This window comes from Erpetoichthys calabaricus, chromosome 15 (genome assembly GCF_900747795.2).
Source record: "Erpetoichthys calabaricus chromosome 15, fErpCal1.3, whole genome shotgun sequence".
Taxonomy (NCBI): domain Eukaryota; kingdom Metazoa; phylum Chordata; class Cladistia; order Polypteriformes; family Polypteridae; genus Erpetoichthys; species Erpetoichthys calabaricus.
This window is the reverse complement of record NC_041408.2, coordinates 15,359,182-15,379,033: the sequence shown is the minus strand read 5'-3', so window position 1 is coordinate 15,379,033 and position 19,852 is coordinate 15,359,182. Positions and strand designations below refer to the sequence as shown.

The window sequence follows — 19,852 nt, the reverse complement described above, 5'->3', positions numbered from 1 at the left end:
TCACAAATATGATCATTATCTCATCAATTGATTCTTTACCAGTGGTATTAGCCCTCTAAGAGTCACTCCAAGAAGGTTAAAAGTGACAAATTTCAAACATAAACATGTGGGGTATCACTTGGGACAATTTCAAGGTCAGTTATTATGAATGTGATGTTATTCGTCATTTTCAGTGTTTTACTAGGGATCTTAACCTTCTGCGGACCTTTATCAGTGGGTGAAAAATGACAAATTTCCATTATAAGTGAGAATACTTAGACTTTAAACATTTGAACTGAAGCACACACACCAGCCACTTTGCATCTCTGCCACTCACGTATGTGGATTTCACTTTCACCAATCAGCTAATCTTTTAATTCTTGCGGATTCGCCTCTTCATTGGGAAGAAACACTACTTTTCCCTAATGGCAACACGAATTAGACGATCTACAAGTCTCCGACGTAAAGTTTAAAGTCAAACAGTACATACTTCTGTCATATCACCAATGTCCATAAATTCAATCTCTTTTTGCTGTTCCGTTATTTCAACGAGTAATACTTTCCATTTGATAGCGGTAATGTGATCTTTACTATTAGTTTTTTGAGACTTTTTAAATTTTAGTACTTTCATAATCTCTAACCTGCTCTGCATGCGTATCGCACCAATGTTTTTGAACCTCATTACGACATTCTACTTTGTCTTCTACTCTTTGTCTTTTATTTCCGACCCCTCTTGGAGCTGAGAGGGCAGGAACTGTGTCTGACAATAGCATTCACACGAATGAGAAGTGATTGGACCGTGGGCGTGGTTGTAAATGTTTGAGAGGAGGGTGTGACTTGTCAAAATCTCTTGGCAAAAAGTCTCGTCTCACGGGACCTGAAATTATCTCCGAGAAAATCTCATCCCAGGATTTCCTTTTATAATGGAGAGAGATTTGACAAAACTGTTCTTGTTTGTTATGCACTTCTACCTCATGAAGTAAATCATCAAATTTCTTACGAATTCCCCAAGTTAGGCAGGCTTATTCTGATTCTGAGTTTTGTATTTCTTTCAATACAACAAACTGGTCTATTAAATTTAACTGGGATATTTTCCTTTACATAATCCCAGCTCCAAAATATATGCTTTTTAACCCACCATCCATATTTTCTTTGAGGTTTAAGACACTACTTGGAAAGGCAGTTTTTATAATGAGGCATTTACTAATTTTTATGCTAGTGCTGAATAGATTTACATTTTTATGAGTAGTTGGATTGAAACATTTCTTGCAAAAATAATTAGAGCCACATCAGGACCTGATGTCCACACCCACACCCTGCTTGTGCATTAAGAGAATGAGAATAAGGTAATAAGGAAATGGGATGCACTGAGTGGTTTTAGTTTCTTTTTAGTTTATATGCATGTGTAAATCATATCTTTCTTATGTAGCAAGATAATCTCTTGATATTGTTTTGGTATATTGTTCACTGCTTGTTTTCCTGTTTAATTATTTAAAAATATGGTACAGTATAAAGAACTTGGCACATCTCAGTCTAAGAAGAGTGCAATTTTTCTTCTTTGTAAAAACTGCCCAGTTGATGCCAGAGTATATTTATACATGCCACCAGAGGTTAGTAGTACTAGGGCCTCCTGTACTTAGATCTGTAAGCATTTGTAAAGCATTTTTACAGGTACTGTGAGCTGGAAGAAGTGGCTAAAGTAAAGAGGACACCCAGTTAGTGTCTTTGCCAGAAGATTTTGGATTAGCCGCATTAGTTTTGCATAATGCTGTAAATGAACTTTAATTGTCTTTTAGCAGGAAATAAATAGTGTTTAGTGAATCATTTTATATTCTGGACATTTTCCTGTGTTGTTCTGCAGCACTTTTGCACAGATTGAGGATGTTCTTGCCATCTTCGGTGTGCCCAAGCATTTAGCTGATAGCCGACCTACACAGTTGGTGTATCACTGTGTTTGAGCACATTGCCGCTGCCAAATGATTATTTTAATTTCTCATGTTTATTACCAGCAAGCACATTATGCTTTGAAATAAAAACCCGAAAAGCACTAATGCAGTCTGTTTAGAATTAGATACAGTAATCCCTCCTCCATCGCGGGGGTTGCGTTCCAGAGCCACCCGCGAAATAGGAAAATCCGCGAAGTAGAAACCATATGTTTATATGGTTATTTTTAGAATGTCATGCTTGGGTCACAGATTTGCGCAGAAACACAGGAGGTTGTAGAGAGACAGGAACGTTATTCAAACACTGCAAACAAACATTTGTCTCTTTTTCAAAAGTTTAAACTGTGCTCCATGACAAGACAGAGATGACAGTTCTGTCTCACAATTAAAAGAATGCAAACATATCTTCCTTTTCAAAGGAGTGCAAAGCAAGCAGTCAAAAAAAAAATCAATAGGGCTTTTTGGCTTTTAAGTATGCGAAGCACCGCCGGTACAAAGCTGTTGAAGGCGGCAGCTCGCACCCCCTCTGTCAGGAGCAGGAAGAGAGAGGAAGAGAGAGAGAGAGAGATAGAGAGACAGATAAAAAAAATCAATACGTGCCCTTTGAGCTTTTAAGTATGCGAAGCTCCGTGCAGCATGTCCTTTCAGGAAGCAGCTGCACACAGCCCCCCTGCTCACACCCCCCTACGTCAGCGCAAGAGAGAGAGAGAGAGAGAAAGTAAGCTGGATAGCTTCTCAGCCATCTGCCAATAGCGTCCCTTGTATGAAATCAACTGGGCAAACCAACTGAGGAAGCATGCACCAGAAATTAAAAGACCTATTGTCCGCAGAAACCCGCGAAGCAGCGAAAAATCCGCGATATATATTTAAATATGCTTACATATAAAATCCGCGATGGAGTGAAGCCGCGAAAGGCGAAGCGCGATATAGCGAGGGATCACTGTACATTCAACCTGACTTTCAAAAAAAAAAAAAAAATTGCTGGATTGCTTTACCCTGCTAAGTATCAAGATGAAAGCACTACTTTCCTTCAGTACACAGTAAAGTTCTTCCCTGGAAAAATATTTTCAGCAGTGAAACGCAGTCACTGCAGCTCAGCCAGCTCTTGTGATTTTCCAGCTGCTTTAGTGACAGAGATCACCAGCACCTTGTAATGAGACCATTCCTGGTTAACTGTACTTATTATGGAGAGATGAGGATAGTAAAAAAAGTATGCCTCTGTTGTCTGTGTGTGTGTGTATATATGCATATGTGTATGTATGAGTGTGTGTGTATATGCATATGTATGTATGTATGTATGTATGTATGTATGTATGTATGTATGTATATATATGTGTGTATATATATATATATATATGTATTAGTGCTGGGCGGTATGACCAAAATTCTATATCACGGTATTTTTCAAATTTATACCGGTTTCACGGTATTGGACGGTATTTTTTTCCCCATGCATGAGTGGATGTTAACCACATTTTCCACTGCAATTACTGGCTAAGAATAACCTATTCCACTGTCATGAGAATTGTATATTGTACAAAAAAACATTTTAATGTGCACACAAGTATTAATACAGGCTTGCATGGCCCCATAAAGTGATAGTTTTCAAGGGGGTGGCAATAATGAAGAGAAGGAATCGCATTGCATGACAGATACAGTCAAAATATAGAGCCTTTTTATTGAACAAATTTTGCAAACAACTTAAGCTAAAATTTTGACAACATATTTTCAACCATCCAAAGAGGCATTTAGACTTGGTAAAAAATATCAAGAAGTGCTTGTCAAAAGTTGTATTGCACTGAACATGTCTTAGAAAAGGAATAAATAGTAAATATTTTTTGTAAGCAAACTACACTTTGTTAATGTTAACAATCTCTGTCCACTGACACGTTAAAGTGACTTTTTAAACAACTTTACCATCATTAAACTGCATAGTAGTGCTGCCGCTTTGCAGTAAGGAGACTGTGGAAGATTGTGGGTTCGCTTCCCGGTTCCTACCTGTGTGGATAGCGCTATATAAATGTAATGAATTATTATTATTATAATAATAATATTTAAACTAATAAATAACAAATGAAAATTATATCAAGTATTTATCTTAGCATTCTAAATGTTTAGGGAGCAGGAATATCATGAAATGAATGTATTCTGTGTGCTGCCTGCACCTCCTCTTAGTGCAAGAGGAAGTCAGTTTAAGAAGCTCATAATTAACATGGCTGGGGAACACTTAAAACAAAGCATTTAATGTGCTACATAACTTATGACGGGGTTTAAGAAAATCTAGTAAATTAAATATTAATTTTAAGATGAAGTTTAGTTTATGATGCTCTACTTTAATAACAAATTACGAGAATAAAGTAGACATGTCAACTTTAATCTCGACAAACGCCGAGAATAAAGTAGAAACTTTGAGAATAAAGTCAACATGTCGACTTTATTCTCGTCATAAGCGTCAAGAATAAAGTCAACATGTCGTCACACTATTACACAGTACCCAGGTACATTACACAGTATTGAAAAAAAATAAAACAAGTATAACTTGGCTTACAGTATTATCCAGTAGTATAGAAACAGTATTCACACATTTGAACATAATGTTCCACATCCGACCTTTTAAATCCAAAGTATCTCCAGACAACAGACGTGACTCCTTTTTCTAGCAAAAGTTCTTCTGTGTCATCATTTTCAATTTTATTGTCTGCTGCAGCTTCAGTTTTGGAATGTTCTGTCCATTTTCACCACACAATTCCTCCACTACTGCATGTACTCTGTTGCACGCCTGTTTAGCAGTGTAGCAGTGAAAAAGAGCCCCTGAGCAGCAGTGAAAAAGAGCCCCCGCGCAACTCTGGTGTAGCAGTGAAAAAAGTCCCCCTTAAACAGTTTCCCGCAGCGCCACGTTCCGAACGTTGTTTAGGCAATTTAAACTGGTGTTGTGGTATAAGAAAAATCCATATCATAACAAAAATAAAAACCGGTATACCGCCCAGTACTAATATGTATATGTGTATATATATGTGTGTGTGTGTGTGTGTGTATATATATATATATATATATATATATATATATATATATATATGGAAGAGAAGGTCTGTGATATGGTGATACGAGTTTAATTCGTTCCAGCACTGAGCTCGTACAGCGAATTTACAGCGGGTGGGCGGGCAGCGTCAGCTTGTGTGAATCCAGCGCCAGAGAGAGACAGAGGCATGCAGGCAGCCCGTGAGAGAGAGAGCCGCGCACGCACACACAGGCAGCGCCAGAGAGAGACAGAGGATAAACAGACAATAACTTTGTATGATGTTAAACGTCAGTATTATTATTTGTATTTTTGGAATATGAGAGAAATGTATCTGGCGACTGAGGGAGAATGTGCCAACTCCACACAGTCTTGGGGTTGGTATTTAAACCCAGTTGTTTTTTGTTTATTTTGCAAACCTGCTAATTTAAGAAGTTAAGAAGTGTTGTCACCAAAACATAAGTGACCTATATACATTGTACCGAGAGCTACGGTACTCAGGTGTTGGTCGGATGAGACGGCTAGAGTGAGGAATTCCACAGAAGCCAAAAGGTTAAAGAATCCCCTTGGGATTAATAAAGTGTCTCTATCTGTCTATCTGTCTGTGCTGACTGCCTTACACTTTCACGTGAATATCTTCAGTGATCGTCTTTAAACCCTGGCTGGCTGGCAAGATTTGCACTTTTTTTGTTTCCTTCTTCATCTTTTGGTGTTATAATTGATAGTTCACCAATATTTGTATTTGTGTCATGAACATGATTACATTGAGCAGACAGTAGCATATTTTGGCTGAATTGAGTTGACGATGTTAGTGTTACAGAGCTCTTGCAATTGTTTATCAGAATTGTTGTCATTTTTGGACAGTCTTGGGAGTGAAAAGCTCTCCCTTCCCAATTTATCATTGAGTCATAGACTGGATATATTCAGGAGGCAGCAATGTGTGATTTGCTCATTGCATTTAATGATTTACTGTGGGAGTCTTCGTCTTTAGATTTAAGGCATCTGTCAATGTGATTATTCACTTAGCCTGTCAATCAATATTTTCTCTAGAGCCTCTTTTGATGTTAAGCAGTTTGAAGTGGCGCTTGTCTACGGTAAAAGACATCTTACAGATTCTTCTGTTTAGCGTACAGATAGGTTAACTGATTAGCCTTAATGTTATACAGTAAACCAACAACTGTGTAGGGTATTACAAAAGAAGAATTATCACTGGAAATGTTAGGGGATGATGGTGTAGAGGGGGAAGTATTGAACTTTCTTTAAAGGTAAAAAAAAAAAATATATCAGGTTTGAGTTGAATCTTCTCTTTAGTAAAATGTTTTACAATGTTGACCTAAAGTCACCACCTCCATCCAGTGGTTTTTCCTTTTTATTCCATCTACTTAATAAGGTCTACCACTTAGTGTGAATAATGGTTTTCTTTTTTTTTCTTTACAGATTATGTTTTCTTTGAAAACTCCTCCAGCAACCCCTACCTGATCCGAAGAATTGAGGAGTTAAATAAGGTACCATTTGTTGGCACAGTATTCTCTACTAACTGCTGAGAAGCAACATGCACATAAAATCAGGATTTACTGAAAATTTATACAGAATTAAAATTCTTTTCCAGTCTGTGTTGTGACCATGTGTTGTGCTCCAGAGCTAAAGACATAGGGATTACTTCTTTACCCGTTCACCCATGCCGATGAGATGCAAATGCCACAATCGTTCAGAGTCTTTTTTTTTTTTTTTTTTTTTTTAAGTAGATGCTTTAATAGCGTGCAGTTCTTGCACATCTACTGTAAATTGGTAATAAAAATGAGTAAGACTCACGTCACGTGTGCAACGAGACATTCAAAATCTAAATCAGCACTGACATATTCTGTAGAAAGTTAAAGAGTTGAAGAACTAAGATTCTTTTAGGCATTGGTATGACAGGGTTAGAGATTTGGAAACATCTCATGGTAAGCTATAAGAGAGGCAGTGAGAATCTATGGAATATGTGGATTAGAAAATTGGTAAGCATTTACCTCTTGTGTTATGCTGCTTATATTCTGAGAAAATATTGAATGACTGCCATGGAAGTCTTTTACATTCCATGACCTCACGGTATACTTCTTGTTTGAACGTCTTCTTGCACAATGCCATGTACTGTAAGAGCAAGATAGATGATGAAATAGCCAAGTCAGCATCTCGAGTAGTGCCTATGAGTCTAAGACCTGGCACCTGGATGAAAAAAAAACTTAAGAAAATTGTTTCTCAAAGCTTTTCTTGCATGTTACTGCATGAGAGACACTGAAAGACAATAATTTTTTAAAGACTTTATACTGCTAGAAAGTTCATTGTTCTTCAATATACTTACTCGGTAGAAACTTTTGGAATTCCTTTACTAAAGGCTATGGAATGTCTGAAAAGGCCTTGTAGCGTATTATAGCATCTCTGACAACAAAGGATTAATTGGATGAATGACTTGAGGATATCTTTTTGAGCAGTGACTTGTCGGTAATTAGTGGTTGACTTGAGGTAATTCTGCAAATCTTTGTAGTTTCGGTTTATTTTAGAGTTTGAATGAGTATTTGCTTACTATGTTTCTGTCTTATTTCAGTTTTAATCTATGTTTGTGTGTGTTTAATTCCTCGTAATTATGTGTATTCAGCAAAATAAAGCTGATCTTGATAATCAACTTGAGTAGCTTAGAAGGTGAGTGTCAGTTGTTTGTGCATATTATGAAGCAAGTTTCTCATTGTGATAGAATCTGAGGGTAATCTCTCTCTCTCCCTTTATATAAATATATAGTATATAAATAAATATATAAAAATCCAACCTCTGTATGTCTGTCCGCTTTTCACAAGAGAACTACTTAATGGATTTACATAGTTTTTTTTTCTCTAATTTGCTTGAACATTGCGTTTGATTTTGCGACTTTCTCATTGCTGTAAGTATCATAGTTCGCTTGCGGTACCAATTTTTTGTGTAAATCCGAGAGAGACGCAATGGGGCGGAGCTGTCCTCACTCACGCACCAGCTTTGGGGTGTATCCTACATCTGCTTAGCTATCGAACGAGAGAACTACTTAACGGATTTAGTAAGGGTTTGTTTCTAGAATTTGCTTGAACATTCCAGTTGATTTTGCGACTTCTCTCATCTTGCTCAGAATCATAGTTCGCTTGCAGGAACGATATATTTGTGGTAATCCGAGACAGAGGGGGCTGGCCAAGGGGAGGGGGAAGCGTAACGTCAGGAGTGGAGAGTCTGTCTACCTCTGTGCTTTGGAGCGTAACTTGCTTCCGCTTAGCTAGCGATTCCTTTTTGTTTATCTATATATATATAAAATCCCTATGTGTGTCCAGGTGTCCGTGTGTGGGTGTCTTCTGATGAAGTGCGCATGAGCGGGGCACGGTGCGATGCGCGATATTACTATCAGAGAAAGTTAGAGGCGTTTTATGGAAATACAAACCAGTATTACTGCAAGAGGAAATTAAAGGTACACAATACAGTAATGCATATTACAGCCACATACAAGCCAGTATTACTGTCAGAGGAGATTAAAGGCATATTACCGACGCGCACGCCTGTATTACCGCCAGAGAAAATTAAAGGTATATTACGGACGTACAAGCCAGCGGACGTACAAGACGGTATCCTTCAATAAGGGTGCGCTCAAAAAGGCGAGCCTCAAAAGGGCGACCTCAATTGGGCACAGCGAATAAAGGCGCGCGTACATAAAGATCTGCACTTTTGTTGCTCTTCACATATTCCAGAGCCATTTGAACTAAATTATCTACGAACGCCTTTTGAAGCTCGCCTTTTTGTGCGCGCCCTTATTGAATACAGCCGTACAAGACAGTATTACTGTCACAGAAAATTAAAGACACACAATACACAGCGGCAGCCCACGAAGAACGGTCAGCTCAGCAAGTAAACATCAACAAAAGAAAGACTGAAAGAAAGAAGAATACGACCAACAAAAAGAATGAGGTCAAAGTCCCTTGCCATTTAATATAGACTGTTCCTACTAATGTTTATGCACCACTGTTCTAGCGCCCGTTATTGTAACGGGCTAAATGACTAGTTGATTTATAAAGTTTGTCCTGTTTTACTAATACCTGGGTGGAGCCGCGGGGAAAGGGTAGTATGTTATAAAAATCAAAGAAATGTAAGATGATTAAGGTTTGGGGCTGCGAAGGGAAACCAATTGTTTGATTTGCCATAAGGCAAGCTGGTGTTCATCCTTGAAGGTGGTAGGTATACAGCATGTCTCCTTCTGGGTGACATCATTTTTTTTTCCTCCATAAAGTGTGTGTCAGGATGTCATTTTTCAGTGACATCATCACATGCCTCTCTAGTTTAGGAAGGGAAAAGGAGATTTAATTACTGTCCACTCTCTATTTCTCAGTGTCTTTACAGCAACCGTTCTTCAAATCACTCCCCATGCTTGTATGTGTCTGTGACATTACATAGAATATTCCAGAACGTCTCTGATGATTTAGGATAATTATTTTCAAGAGAGAAAAAAATATGCTTACAAGTCTGTTTAAAGGGAATGTAAGAATCTGCTAAAAGCAACTGTTCCTTGAGAGAAAGGCGTAACAAGTCTTAGAAATTAGTTTTTCCTTTATCTGTACCTGCTGGGTCTACTTTAGAGTCTGGCAGCATTTGGCTCAAGGCAGGTGACAATATTAGCCAGGGCACACATACATACCCACTGTCATTCATGATAAGTCACTTTAGAGTTGCCAGTTAACCTATCCTGCATGTCTTTGGGCTGTACGTAAGGTAAGGCAGAGTAGCCAGAGGAAAATCCACACAATTATGAGGAGAATGTGCAAATCCAACTCCTGCAGTTGGAGGCAGCAGCACTAAACACTGTACTACCATGCCAAGCAACATGCTCCTGTGTTTAAGAATGTTAGTCAAAATGTGCCAGGTGAAGAGGTACACCCGGAAAACACAAAATTGAAAATTAAAGTCCCTGTTTCTCTTACACTCATTTAAAACAGTAAAATCTTACTCAGTTTTAACATTTTCGGTGTCTTCTGTCATACTCTCTTTGACTATCATACGTAGGAGTCTAACAGTTTAATGCTGCAGATTGTTTGTTTATGTGGTCTTGCATTTTTTCATAACATTTCAGCCTAATGTATTGCACACACAAACAAGCAGTCGAATTTGCCGTCTCTTGATTTATGCGCCAAGATCGTTCATCAATTATGGGCAGGCTAAGTGTTGCACAGTAAAATGCTGAGGGAAATCGTCTTGCAAATTCTGTACTGCAGCACTTGTAAGCGATGCTACATTGAATTTTGCAGTTAAGTACCTTGTTGACTGTGGCATATTTTAAAATAAATAATCTGTGCTCTCATTTTTTTATACTTTTTTAAAAATGTGGCCATTGCCTTTTGTTTCAAAACACAGTATGTCTCTACATTCATGAATGTATGAATATATACATCTAAAGGAAGGTGTTGATCCTGCCTCTGTTCCTCTCAGGGCTTTGATGGGGTGCTTTTGAACATTCTGGGATATTATGCAGCATTGAAAGCTCGCAGGACCCGACAGTTTTAAAGTGAAAAGCCAAGCAGCTGCAAGTAAATGCATTATTTATTCACATAAGACATGAAATCTTAAATAACAAAGTATAATTCAGGCTACCCAGTTTGAGATCATAGTTATTGGAAAAGAGCTAAGCCTTTTTTTTTTTTTTTTTTTATACATATTTTGCATAATAGTTTTCCATTTCACACTGTCTTACTTATTGATCTTCTCAACTGATGGCTGCAGCACATCACTTATGCATTTTTGAATTTTATGTTTTGCTATAAGATGCTAAGTGTAACAAAAAGAAACACAACAGAGCCCTGTCTAAAATGGTTCTTTGTATAGGGTAAAACAACAAATAGAATAAAAGGTTTTAGCACAGATCTGGCATGTTAACTTTTGAATTACATTGATGAGTTCATGGCAAGTTCTAAGAATATCTGAACAGATCACCATAAAGAGTATTTGATTTTTTTTCAGTTTGAAATAATGTTGAGCATCCAGTTGAGCAAGGTAAGTCTTTGTACAAGTGGTGTTGTGTAGAATTTTCCAGCCATTTTTTTTTAGCACACTTTTATCCCATATGTTAAGGTTTTAGGTGTGACTTTTTTTTTTAAAGGAATACTCCACCCAAAAATATTTTTATATGTTGCTTACTTCATGTAGTTTATAGTGACGGTCAAGAAAATGTTTCGTGCAAAATGGAGAGATAAACGTTTGTAATAGATGCCAATAGTGACTAATGTGTGTTATTCTTGTCTCATAATCCACATGTCAGTTATCCTGGAAACTAAATCCTCATGGGACTTTTTTTAATTGAAGACCTGCCACTGCCCCTGATTTGTTGGTCGAGAGTCCTGTCTTCAGTTTAAAAAGTGACTCCCATGAGGGTTTAGTTTCCTGTTTATGATGTGCTGTGATTATTCTGTAAGTATATATTTAATAACATTTTAACAATGAAGCGTGTATTTTGCACACTTTGTGCATACAAGTGGATAAATGACATGCAGATTATGCAATATGAGTAATAAGAATTTTTATTTCTTCCTCATGGATTTTTTTTTTAATGTTGTTTGCCGTTGTACAGTATTGGCCGCTATTGCCTTCTGTTATATCATAAACTTTTTTCTGTCCATTCTGAATGAAATGGTGCTGAGGTGTCATCTGTTCCACTGCTGCACTCTGGTCCTAATTTGGGATCCTTTGGTGGTTTGTGATGGGATGGGTGTGGCAATGCGTGTTATCAGTGCATGCTCCCAACCTGTCTCCTCACTACAAAGTACATGGAGTAAATAACATATAAAAAAAATTATTTTTGGGTGGATATTTGTAATTTTTTTGTATACGTTTTTTTAATATTCAATATATTTTAAGTATTTTGTGACCAATGCTGGACAACAGCAAACAATATGAAAAACCTCCATGAAAAAGTTTCACATTATTTGTGTCATATTATCTACATATAAAGACATCCAGTCGTATGCTCATAACATGCACAACACATTCACTTTTTACTAAAACATTGCTAAACCAATACCTCCAACAAAATGAAAGTACAGTAATCCCTCCTCCATCGCGGGGGTTGCGTTCCAGAACCCCCCGTGAAAGGTGAAAATCCGCGAACTAGAAACCATATGTTCATATGGTTATTTTTGTATATTTTAAGCCCTTATAAACTCTCCTACACTATTATAAACATTTCCCGCACAATTATACAGCATAAACCCTTTGTATTCTCTTAGATATTAGGTAAGATTCGTTGAAATTATGTATGTAAACACAGTTTATATACAGTAAAATCTAAATATTATTTTAAAGATATCGAGCGTCTCCGATATCACATATGTTACAGCCATTACGACAGACAGGCCACCAGCAATAAATACGTACAATGCAAGAAAAATTGTATACAGTAAAATGTGTGTACAGTGACACTAAACTATGTACATGTAATAAGTACTGTACGTAGATAATTAATTATGGTTACTCACCAACAATGACACGACGACTTGTCCAATGACGATAACGATGAGTTTACTTTTACTGCACAACCAAGGATATCGTTACAGCTCTTCTAAAGGAGCCTCTTCAGGCGACTGTGTAGCACAGCCGTTGTTCTTCTTCCAGCACTCTTCAATCCAAATCCCTAAAGCAGATTCCATCCAGACTACTGCCTTATCACGTCCACTTGCAACTCGTTTTGCGCCCTGGTTAAAGGACACTGCTGCCATAGATCTTATATGCTTTTCCTCCTTTTTAAATAAAAAGAATCGTGGACTCATTGATGCCGTAATGGTGTCCTGCAGCGGTGTAGCTGTTCCCTTCCTTCAACATATCCAAAACTTTTACCTTTTCTGCAATCATTTGCATCTTCTGTTGGCGCTTGGACACGGCCCCTGAAGCAGTAGCAGGAGCACGTTAATGCTGAATGAGTGAGATGAGACTCCCTGGTTAATGCAGCACTCTGTCTCTGAGCCAATCAGCAGCACACAGGAACTTAACTGCGAGCTCTGATTGGGTAGCTTCTCAGCCATCCGCCAATAGCATCTCTTGTATGAAATCAACTGGGCAAACCAACTAAGGAAGCAAGTACCAGAAGTAAAAAGACCCATTGTCCGCAGAACCCACGAAGCTGCGAAAAATCCACGTTATATATTTAGATATGCTTACATATAAAATCCGCGATAGAGTGAAGCCACGAAAGTCGAAGCGTGATATAGCGAGGGATTACTGTAATCCATAAACAGGAAGTCTGTTCACATGGGATTGTGCTTTTGATTTGAAGACAGGACTCCTGACCAATGACTGGGAAGAGATGCAGGTCTTCAGTCGAAAAGCATGATATGGATTATGCAACATAAGTAATGTGAAAATTTTTTCATGGATGTTTTTGATATTGTTTGCTGTTGCCCAGCATTGATCACCATAGACTCCCATTCTATCAGTAAAGTTATCTCAGTTCTCTGAGAGATCATGAGATTAAACATTTTTCTCAGCCATCACTAAAAAAAAACCCCATGGGGTAAAATCTAAATTTTCAGTGAAGTATTCCTTTAAAAGTGTGAGATATTCCCAAAACATGTTACCTAGCAATGTAGTTACTTGATGACATCTCACAAGGTTGGATGATAACATGTTCTTGTCAAAGAGAGCTACATTCACCATTGTAGACAGCATAATTCCCAGTAGCCACAATTTCCTTTCTCACTTTTAATTTTAATGCATGACCTGTTTTTTTTTCTTATGCAGTGACATATGTTATAAGAGCCTTGTCTATATCATTTTGATATCTTTTTTTTTGTACATTTTGTCTTGACCATTTTGTACTTTGTCTTAAGGTGCCATATGTGAGTCTGGCGTTTTCACGAGGTTTAGACTTCTGATATTTAGAATTCTCCAAGTTTGTCAGTACATCGTTTTTTTTTTTCTATACCATATGCCTTAGAAATTTAGGTTTAGTTTCACCTGTATGGTTTCTTCTGTAATCAAATGGGCTTTGATTATTCAATTGATTGATCAAAGTAATTGGAACAGTTTTGAGGAGAACAGGCCATTATTATCCATAAAGTTTATTTTTTGATAGAAGAAAAACTGTTTTTTGTTCGTTTCATTTATATTTGAAGCTTACAGCAACTATTGGCAAAACATTTTAATAAAAAAATAAAAACACCAAGCTTAACCAAGCTATTTTTCCAGTTTATCACTACATTTATATAATTCAAAAATTCTTTGAAGTTGATTATGGAGTTGTGAAAATATTTATTTGCTCTAGGCTGAGAGTACCTCTTTTTCTAGAGCCAGTATTCCCTAGAGAGAAGACAAGCCAGCGTGATGTGGTGGCTGTTGCTGTAGTGCTTTGATAGGATTTTCCCAGCTAGATGATTGTGGGAAATTTGTCCTTAATTTATTTGATTTTCACAACTGAGGTGGAGCTATTTTTCTCTTTCAGGACTAGCTTTCCAAGGTATATGAAAATTTCACTGTTTCAGCTTGAAGTTGGTGTTCTTGCTCAACATTTCAAGTTTAAGTGTACAGACTAGACTGAATTTCATTCTTCCACGTTTGACCAAACAACATGCAACATCATTCTTCTCCCTCACTCACTACATTATTATAGTGTTTCCAAGATATTTATTATTAAAAAAAAAGATTGTGCTTGTTCAAGTACAGAATTACCATTAATAAAATGATGTATACTTTATAATTTATTTATACTTACTGCAGTGACCTGGAGTTAGAATTAGGTCCCCATGCCTGTTGCTTGTCATAAAGGGCAAGTTAATTAGATTGGCATCTGGATGAGTATTGATAATAAATTATCTGCTACACTGTCTTCATAATTCTGGGGATAACTGACCACCCTGGGTTAGCCTAGTCAATAGCTGCTAAAGAAATACTTAATCCAAAAAAATATATTTTTTTATATGTTACATACCTCAGGGTTGGTGGCGAGATCCTGCCCCAAGTAGAGGAGCTCAAGTATCTCGGAATCTTGTTCACGAGTGAGGGAAGAATGGAGCGCGAGATCGGCAGGCGGATCGGTGCGGCATCCGCAGTAATGCGGGCTCTGCATCGGTCTGTCGTGGTGAAAAAGGAGCTGAGCCGTAAGGCAAAGCTCTCAATTTACCAGTCGATCTATGTTCCTACCCTCACCTATGGTCATGAGCTATGGGTAGTGACCGAAAGAACGAGATCGCGAATACAAGTGGCTGAAATGAGTTTCCTCCGCAGGGTGTCTGGGCTCTCCCTTAAAGACAGGGTGAGAAACTCAGTCATCCGGGAGTAGCTCAGAGTAGAGCCGCTGTTCCTCCGCATTGAGAGGAGTCAGATGAGGTGGCTCGGGCATCTGATCAGGATGCCTCCTGGACGCCTCACTGGTGAGGTGTTCCGGGCACGTCTAACCGGGAGGAGGCCCAGGACACGCTGGAGGGTCTATGTTTCTCGGCTGGCCTGGGAACGCCTCGGGATTCCCCCAGAAGAGCTAGAAGTAGTGGCCGGGGAGAGGGAAGTCTGGGCATCTCTGCTCAAGCTGCTGCCCCCGCGACCCGACCTCGGATAAGCGGAAGAGAATGGATGGATGGATGGATGGATGGATGTTACATACCTTCCTTCCATTTCATTCAGTGGTCAAGGATTCTGTCTTCAGTTCAAAAGTATGACCCTGTGTGAACAAGCTTCCTGTCTGTGGACTGCTTTCATTTTCTGGCAGGCACAGACAGATCTAGAAAGGGGCAGGGTTGGGCAATGCCCACCCAAATTTATGCTCTGCCTATCCAATCGGTCAACTATATTCTGCACCATTTGAAAATGCCAAACACATTTATTTCCTCTGCTCTTGTCACAGCTTTCTAATTTCTGATTTACTGACTGAGCAGAATAAATAATGGTGCTGTCTTGACCCTCTAATGTCATTTTGTGGAGCATTTGTGGGTGCCTGTTATTTGGAGGAGAATATTCGTGCATTCTTAAAAAGCTTTTTTTGTTAGAATTTCTGTAATGTTGCTGTAGTTTGTTTTAGTGTTGGGTTGAATAAGAATAAGTTTTAACATTATTGTTAGCTTGCTAGCACCCTAGGGCATTTAAGTATTCAAAATTACACATTTACAAAAGTTCATATCACCGCTTCATTTAATCAAAATTACCTGGTTAGAGTCTGTGCTGGGCGTCTCTTAACAAAGCCATAATCACCATACATCGATTTTTGGTTCTCAAATCAAAGTTTGTTACCAGCAGTCCGAGCAGAGCTGCTGTTAGCTCTAACATCTAGGCTTTGGTACTGATGCCTTTCGAGTGGGCAGTTCGTGCAGTAAAGTTGCACTTTCCCTTCCAGTTTTGCACAGTGCAGGTAACTGTGTAGTCCTTGCTGCTGAAAATTATTTAAGTGATCTGAATAACCCTGAACCATTCCAACCAATACTAAAAGTCTTTCATAAATGACTGTTTTAGTCAGACATCTCATGCTTTTAATCCGAGCACAGAAATCAATCATGGTCAAGGTTGGAATACTCAGTCATACTAGACGCATGCTTTTGTTTCCCCTGTCGGAACTTGTTGGCTGGCGTGACTGACAGAGATGTGGTGTTCACCAAGACAAGCGACACTAATTGGAATGCCGCACTGGAAAAGGAAAGTGGATTCCAAAAGCACACATCTAGTCAATGCCGTCTAAATGCAGCAAAGAAATGGGCAGAAATGAAATACAGAGAAAAAAACTGGTGAAACTAAATTGCATTTATTGGGAGAAACATGGGTAGGAAAAAATTGTCGATAGTACATTAAAAGCATAGGGGAAGTAGCGCAGTTTCTCTGTGTGAATGAGCTTTCTGTTCGTGAGAGCACAGAATCCACCCGGTCTCACACAAGTAATGATGAAGTCATCTTTGCCAGTCTTTTCATTAGGGTTCCAAACTTGCTGAAATAGGAAAAAGCATTCCTCAGCACACAAAGTATACATCAGAAAAATATACAAAATAAGATTATTTACACTCATGCCAGTTTAGTTTTGTCTGAAGTGAAAAAGAAATATAAAAAGGCACACATTTCTGGATTCTGTATCAAAAGCTATGTGATGCGAGATAGATGCAACATAGAGAATCCATCAATAGTAATGCGCTTTGTGTGCAGCTCTGCTCTGGAGGAACATTTAATTGGTTTGCTGGAGTTGACTCCGCTAGATGCTGAATATATAACCACAGAAATAATCAGACACGTGCCCACTGGGGGTTACAGTCCTGATAATATAATCAGCCAATGTCATGATGGAGCATCAGTCAGGAGTGGGAACAAGTGTGGGGTGCAGGCATTGTCTCAACAGAAGCTTGGTAGACACATTCCATATCAACAGAAGCTTGGTAGACACATTCCATATGTGCACTGCTATAATCATCAACTGCACTTAGCAGTGGTTCATGCAGTTTGGGGGAGCCATGTGTAAAAAAAAACTTATTTGACCTCTCTGGGGTCACTCTGTTCTTCTTTTCATCATTATTATGTAACCCGGAATTATAATACCCCCTTGCTTAAAAGGTTGCTGGAAATCCGGTGAACAAGACCCTCTGATGTGACACAGTGCCTAGTTGAGAATCAGGTGGCTGCCCTGAACATTTTGTCTGTTTCTGAAGATAGTGGGGCTGCAATGACTACTTCCTCAGTGGCAGCAGGACTTCTAGTACAGTTGAGAAAGCATCATTTTTTTTTAAGGTTGGGAAAATTCCTAAATTAGTGTCTTGAAGCCTGTAAATTCCATGTTGCAAGCCCAGTCTATAGATATGCATCATGCTGGGGAGAATATCCGAGGAGATGGTTCATGGGGTAATTTTGAAATGTAGATAGATAGATAGATACTTTATTAATCCCAATGGGAAATTCACATTCTTCAGCAGCAGCATACTGATACAATAAATAATATTAAATTAAAGAATGATAATAATGTAGGTGAAAACCAGACAATAACTATGTATAATGTTGAATGTTAACGTTTACCCCCCCGGGTGGAATTAAAGAGTCGCATAGTTTGGGGGAGAAACGATCTCCTCAATCTGTCAGTGGAGCAGGACAGTGACAGCAGTCTGTCGCTGAAGCTGCTCTTCTGTCTGGAGATGATACTATTAAGTGGATGCAGTGGATTCTCCATAATTGATAGGAGCCTGCTGAGCGCCCTTCGCTCTGCCATTAATGTTAAACTGTCCAGCTCCATGCCAACAATAGAGCTTGCCTTCCTCACCAGTTTGTCCAGACGTGAGGCGTCTTTCCTCTTAATGTTGCCTCCCCAGCACACCACTGCGTAGAAGAGGGCGCTCACCACAACTGTCTGATAGAACATCTGCATGAACATGTACCGCTCCTCTCCTTTATGAGAACCATAACAAAACTGCTTACAGACAGCATTGTTCTCTCCACTGTTGGTCAGACTCACTCGGATTCTTTAGGCACTCCCAGCCAGTCTTTGGGGAAATCCCTTCTGAACATTCTGGACAGAGTTATTGAAGAAACAGAAAATAGATTTTCAAAGAAAAATCTTGACCTGATGAGAAGTGTAAATTGCATTCTTCTTCAGACAAATTCTTTTCTAGATTTGACACTCTTAGCCCCGCCTCCTCACTGATGGGGATGCTTCAACCAATATTTAGAAACATGAGATTCCACTAGCAAAAGCCATGCTGCTAAAGAAATTCTTCCCTGACAATTCTGAAAGCCTTTCAGCTGTGTGCCAACATAAACAGGTCTATAAGGAAACATTTCCTAAACTTCACGCAGTGCATGTACCTGCATTGGTGATGGGTGCAAGAGTTCATTCTCTATGCTGTCACGTGTCCTGACCACTTTCCATCACACCATGCTACATGACAAGAAAAAGGAAAAATTTGGTGATATTGGCTCATGAAAAATTAATAACAAAAGGCATAAACATGGAAGAGTTTGTTCGTGCTTTTACCCAAAAAAGCAGAAGACTGATGCTTTGAAGTGACTGTTTAGAGATTGCAGCAGGATCGTCGGTAGCTTTCTATTTTGTCCACTTTTTCCTATCAAATAAACAAAGTTTCCATCTTTGTTTGCAAAGCCAGTTTGTTTATGGATTGATAAATTTTTATGTTATCATTTTTTTGTGTTTTTGAGAGGATCCCTCCTCTATATTACTGTTCATGTTACATGTAATGTTCTAATCAGCTCATGAGTTCCATATTTCAGTCAAAGTTTTTTTGATTAGCAGTATCCACCCATCCATTAATCCATACTTCAATCAAAAGCACCTCAGAGACATCACAAATAATAATAGTAATGATAATAATATGTCTTTCCTGATTGGAGAGTTAACTATGAGAGCATAATGGAGAGTTAAAATATTAAAATAAAGCATTAAAAATAAATATGTCCATATGCCCAACTTTCTGGTCACAAGCTGCTACCGTGCTGTTGTATAGTCAATTGTGTGACAAGGTGCCCACTCAAAATTTCGTATATCCCCTTCCCCAAATTGAGCAGTCTAAATCTGAGCCTGATAGGCAATGTAACTTTGGAAGAATAACTGCAATAGGGTTGACTTCTCTTGCCCTGAATATTGATCAATCTTTAAACCTTTTTTGTGTAGTTTTAATCACAGCCTTATATTTTGACAAATAGAACACGATGACTACTGTTATCTTATTTTCGATAGATTTATGCTGCCTCCTTCTATGTTGATGGCAATTCTTAAAGTGTGCAGTGTTCTTGCCTAGTGTGCCACTTTTTGCATTGTTTTGTGTTCTGCCGGTTACAAGTTATGTTGTAATGATTATATGTCACGGACCTAACATTACTAGGACTTCATGCTGCTTGCTTAGCTTCCATGCAGTCTTCATACTTGGACTATGTGATTGAATTTTCAAATGGCTGGTTAAATGTTTGTGTGAAGTGGTTT

General features: G+C 38.5%; 2 protein-coding genes across 3 annotated transcripts in view; one reads left to right on the top strand and one right to left on the bottom strand.

Annotated features, from left to right (window-relative positions):
• nphp1 (nephronophthisis 1) overlaps positions 1–19,852 on the bottom strand; it is a 440,043-nt gene that overhangs the window by 118,668 nt on the left and 301,523 nt on the right. The window lies entirely within an intron of this gene.
• Positions 1–19,852, top strand: part of mta3 (metastasis associated 1 family, member 3) — a 99,428-nt gene that overhangs the window by 17,525 nt on the left and 62,051 nt on the right. For both annotated transcript variants that reach the window (XM_028820277.2, XM_051919548.1), the window contains exon 2: positions 6,376–6,443. In XM_028820277.2, coding sequence (XP_028676110.1) covers positions 6,376–6,443 — 68 coding nt within the window. The remainder of the gene's footprint in view (positions 1–6,375; positions 6,444–19,852) is intronic.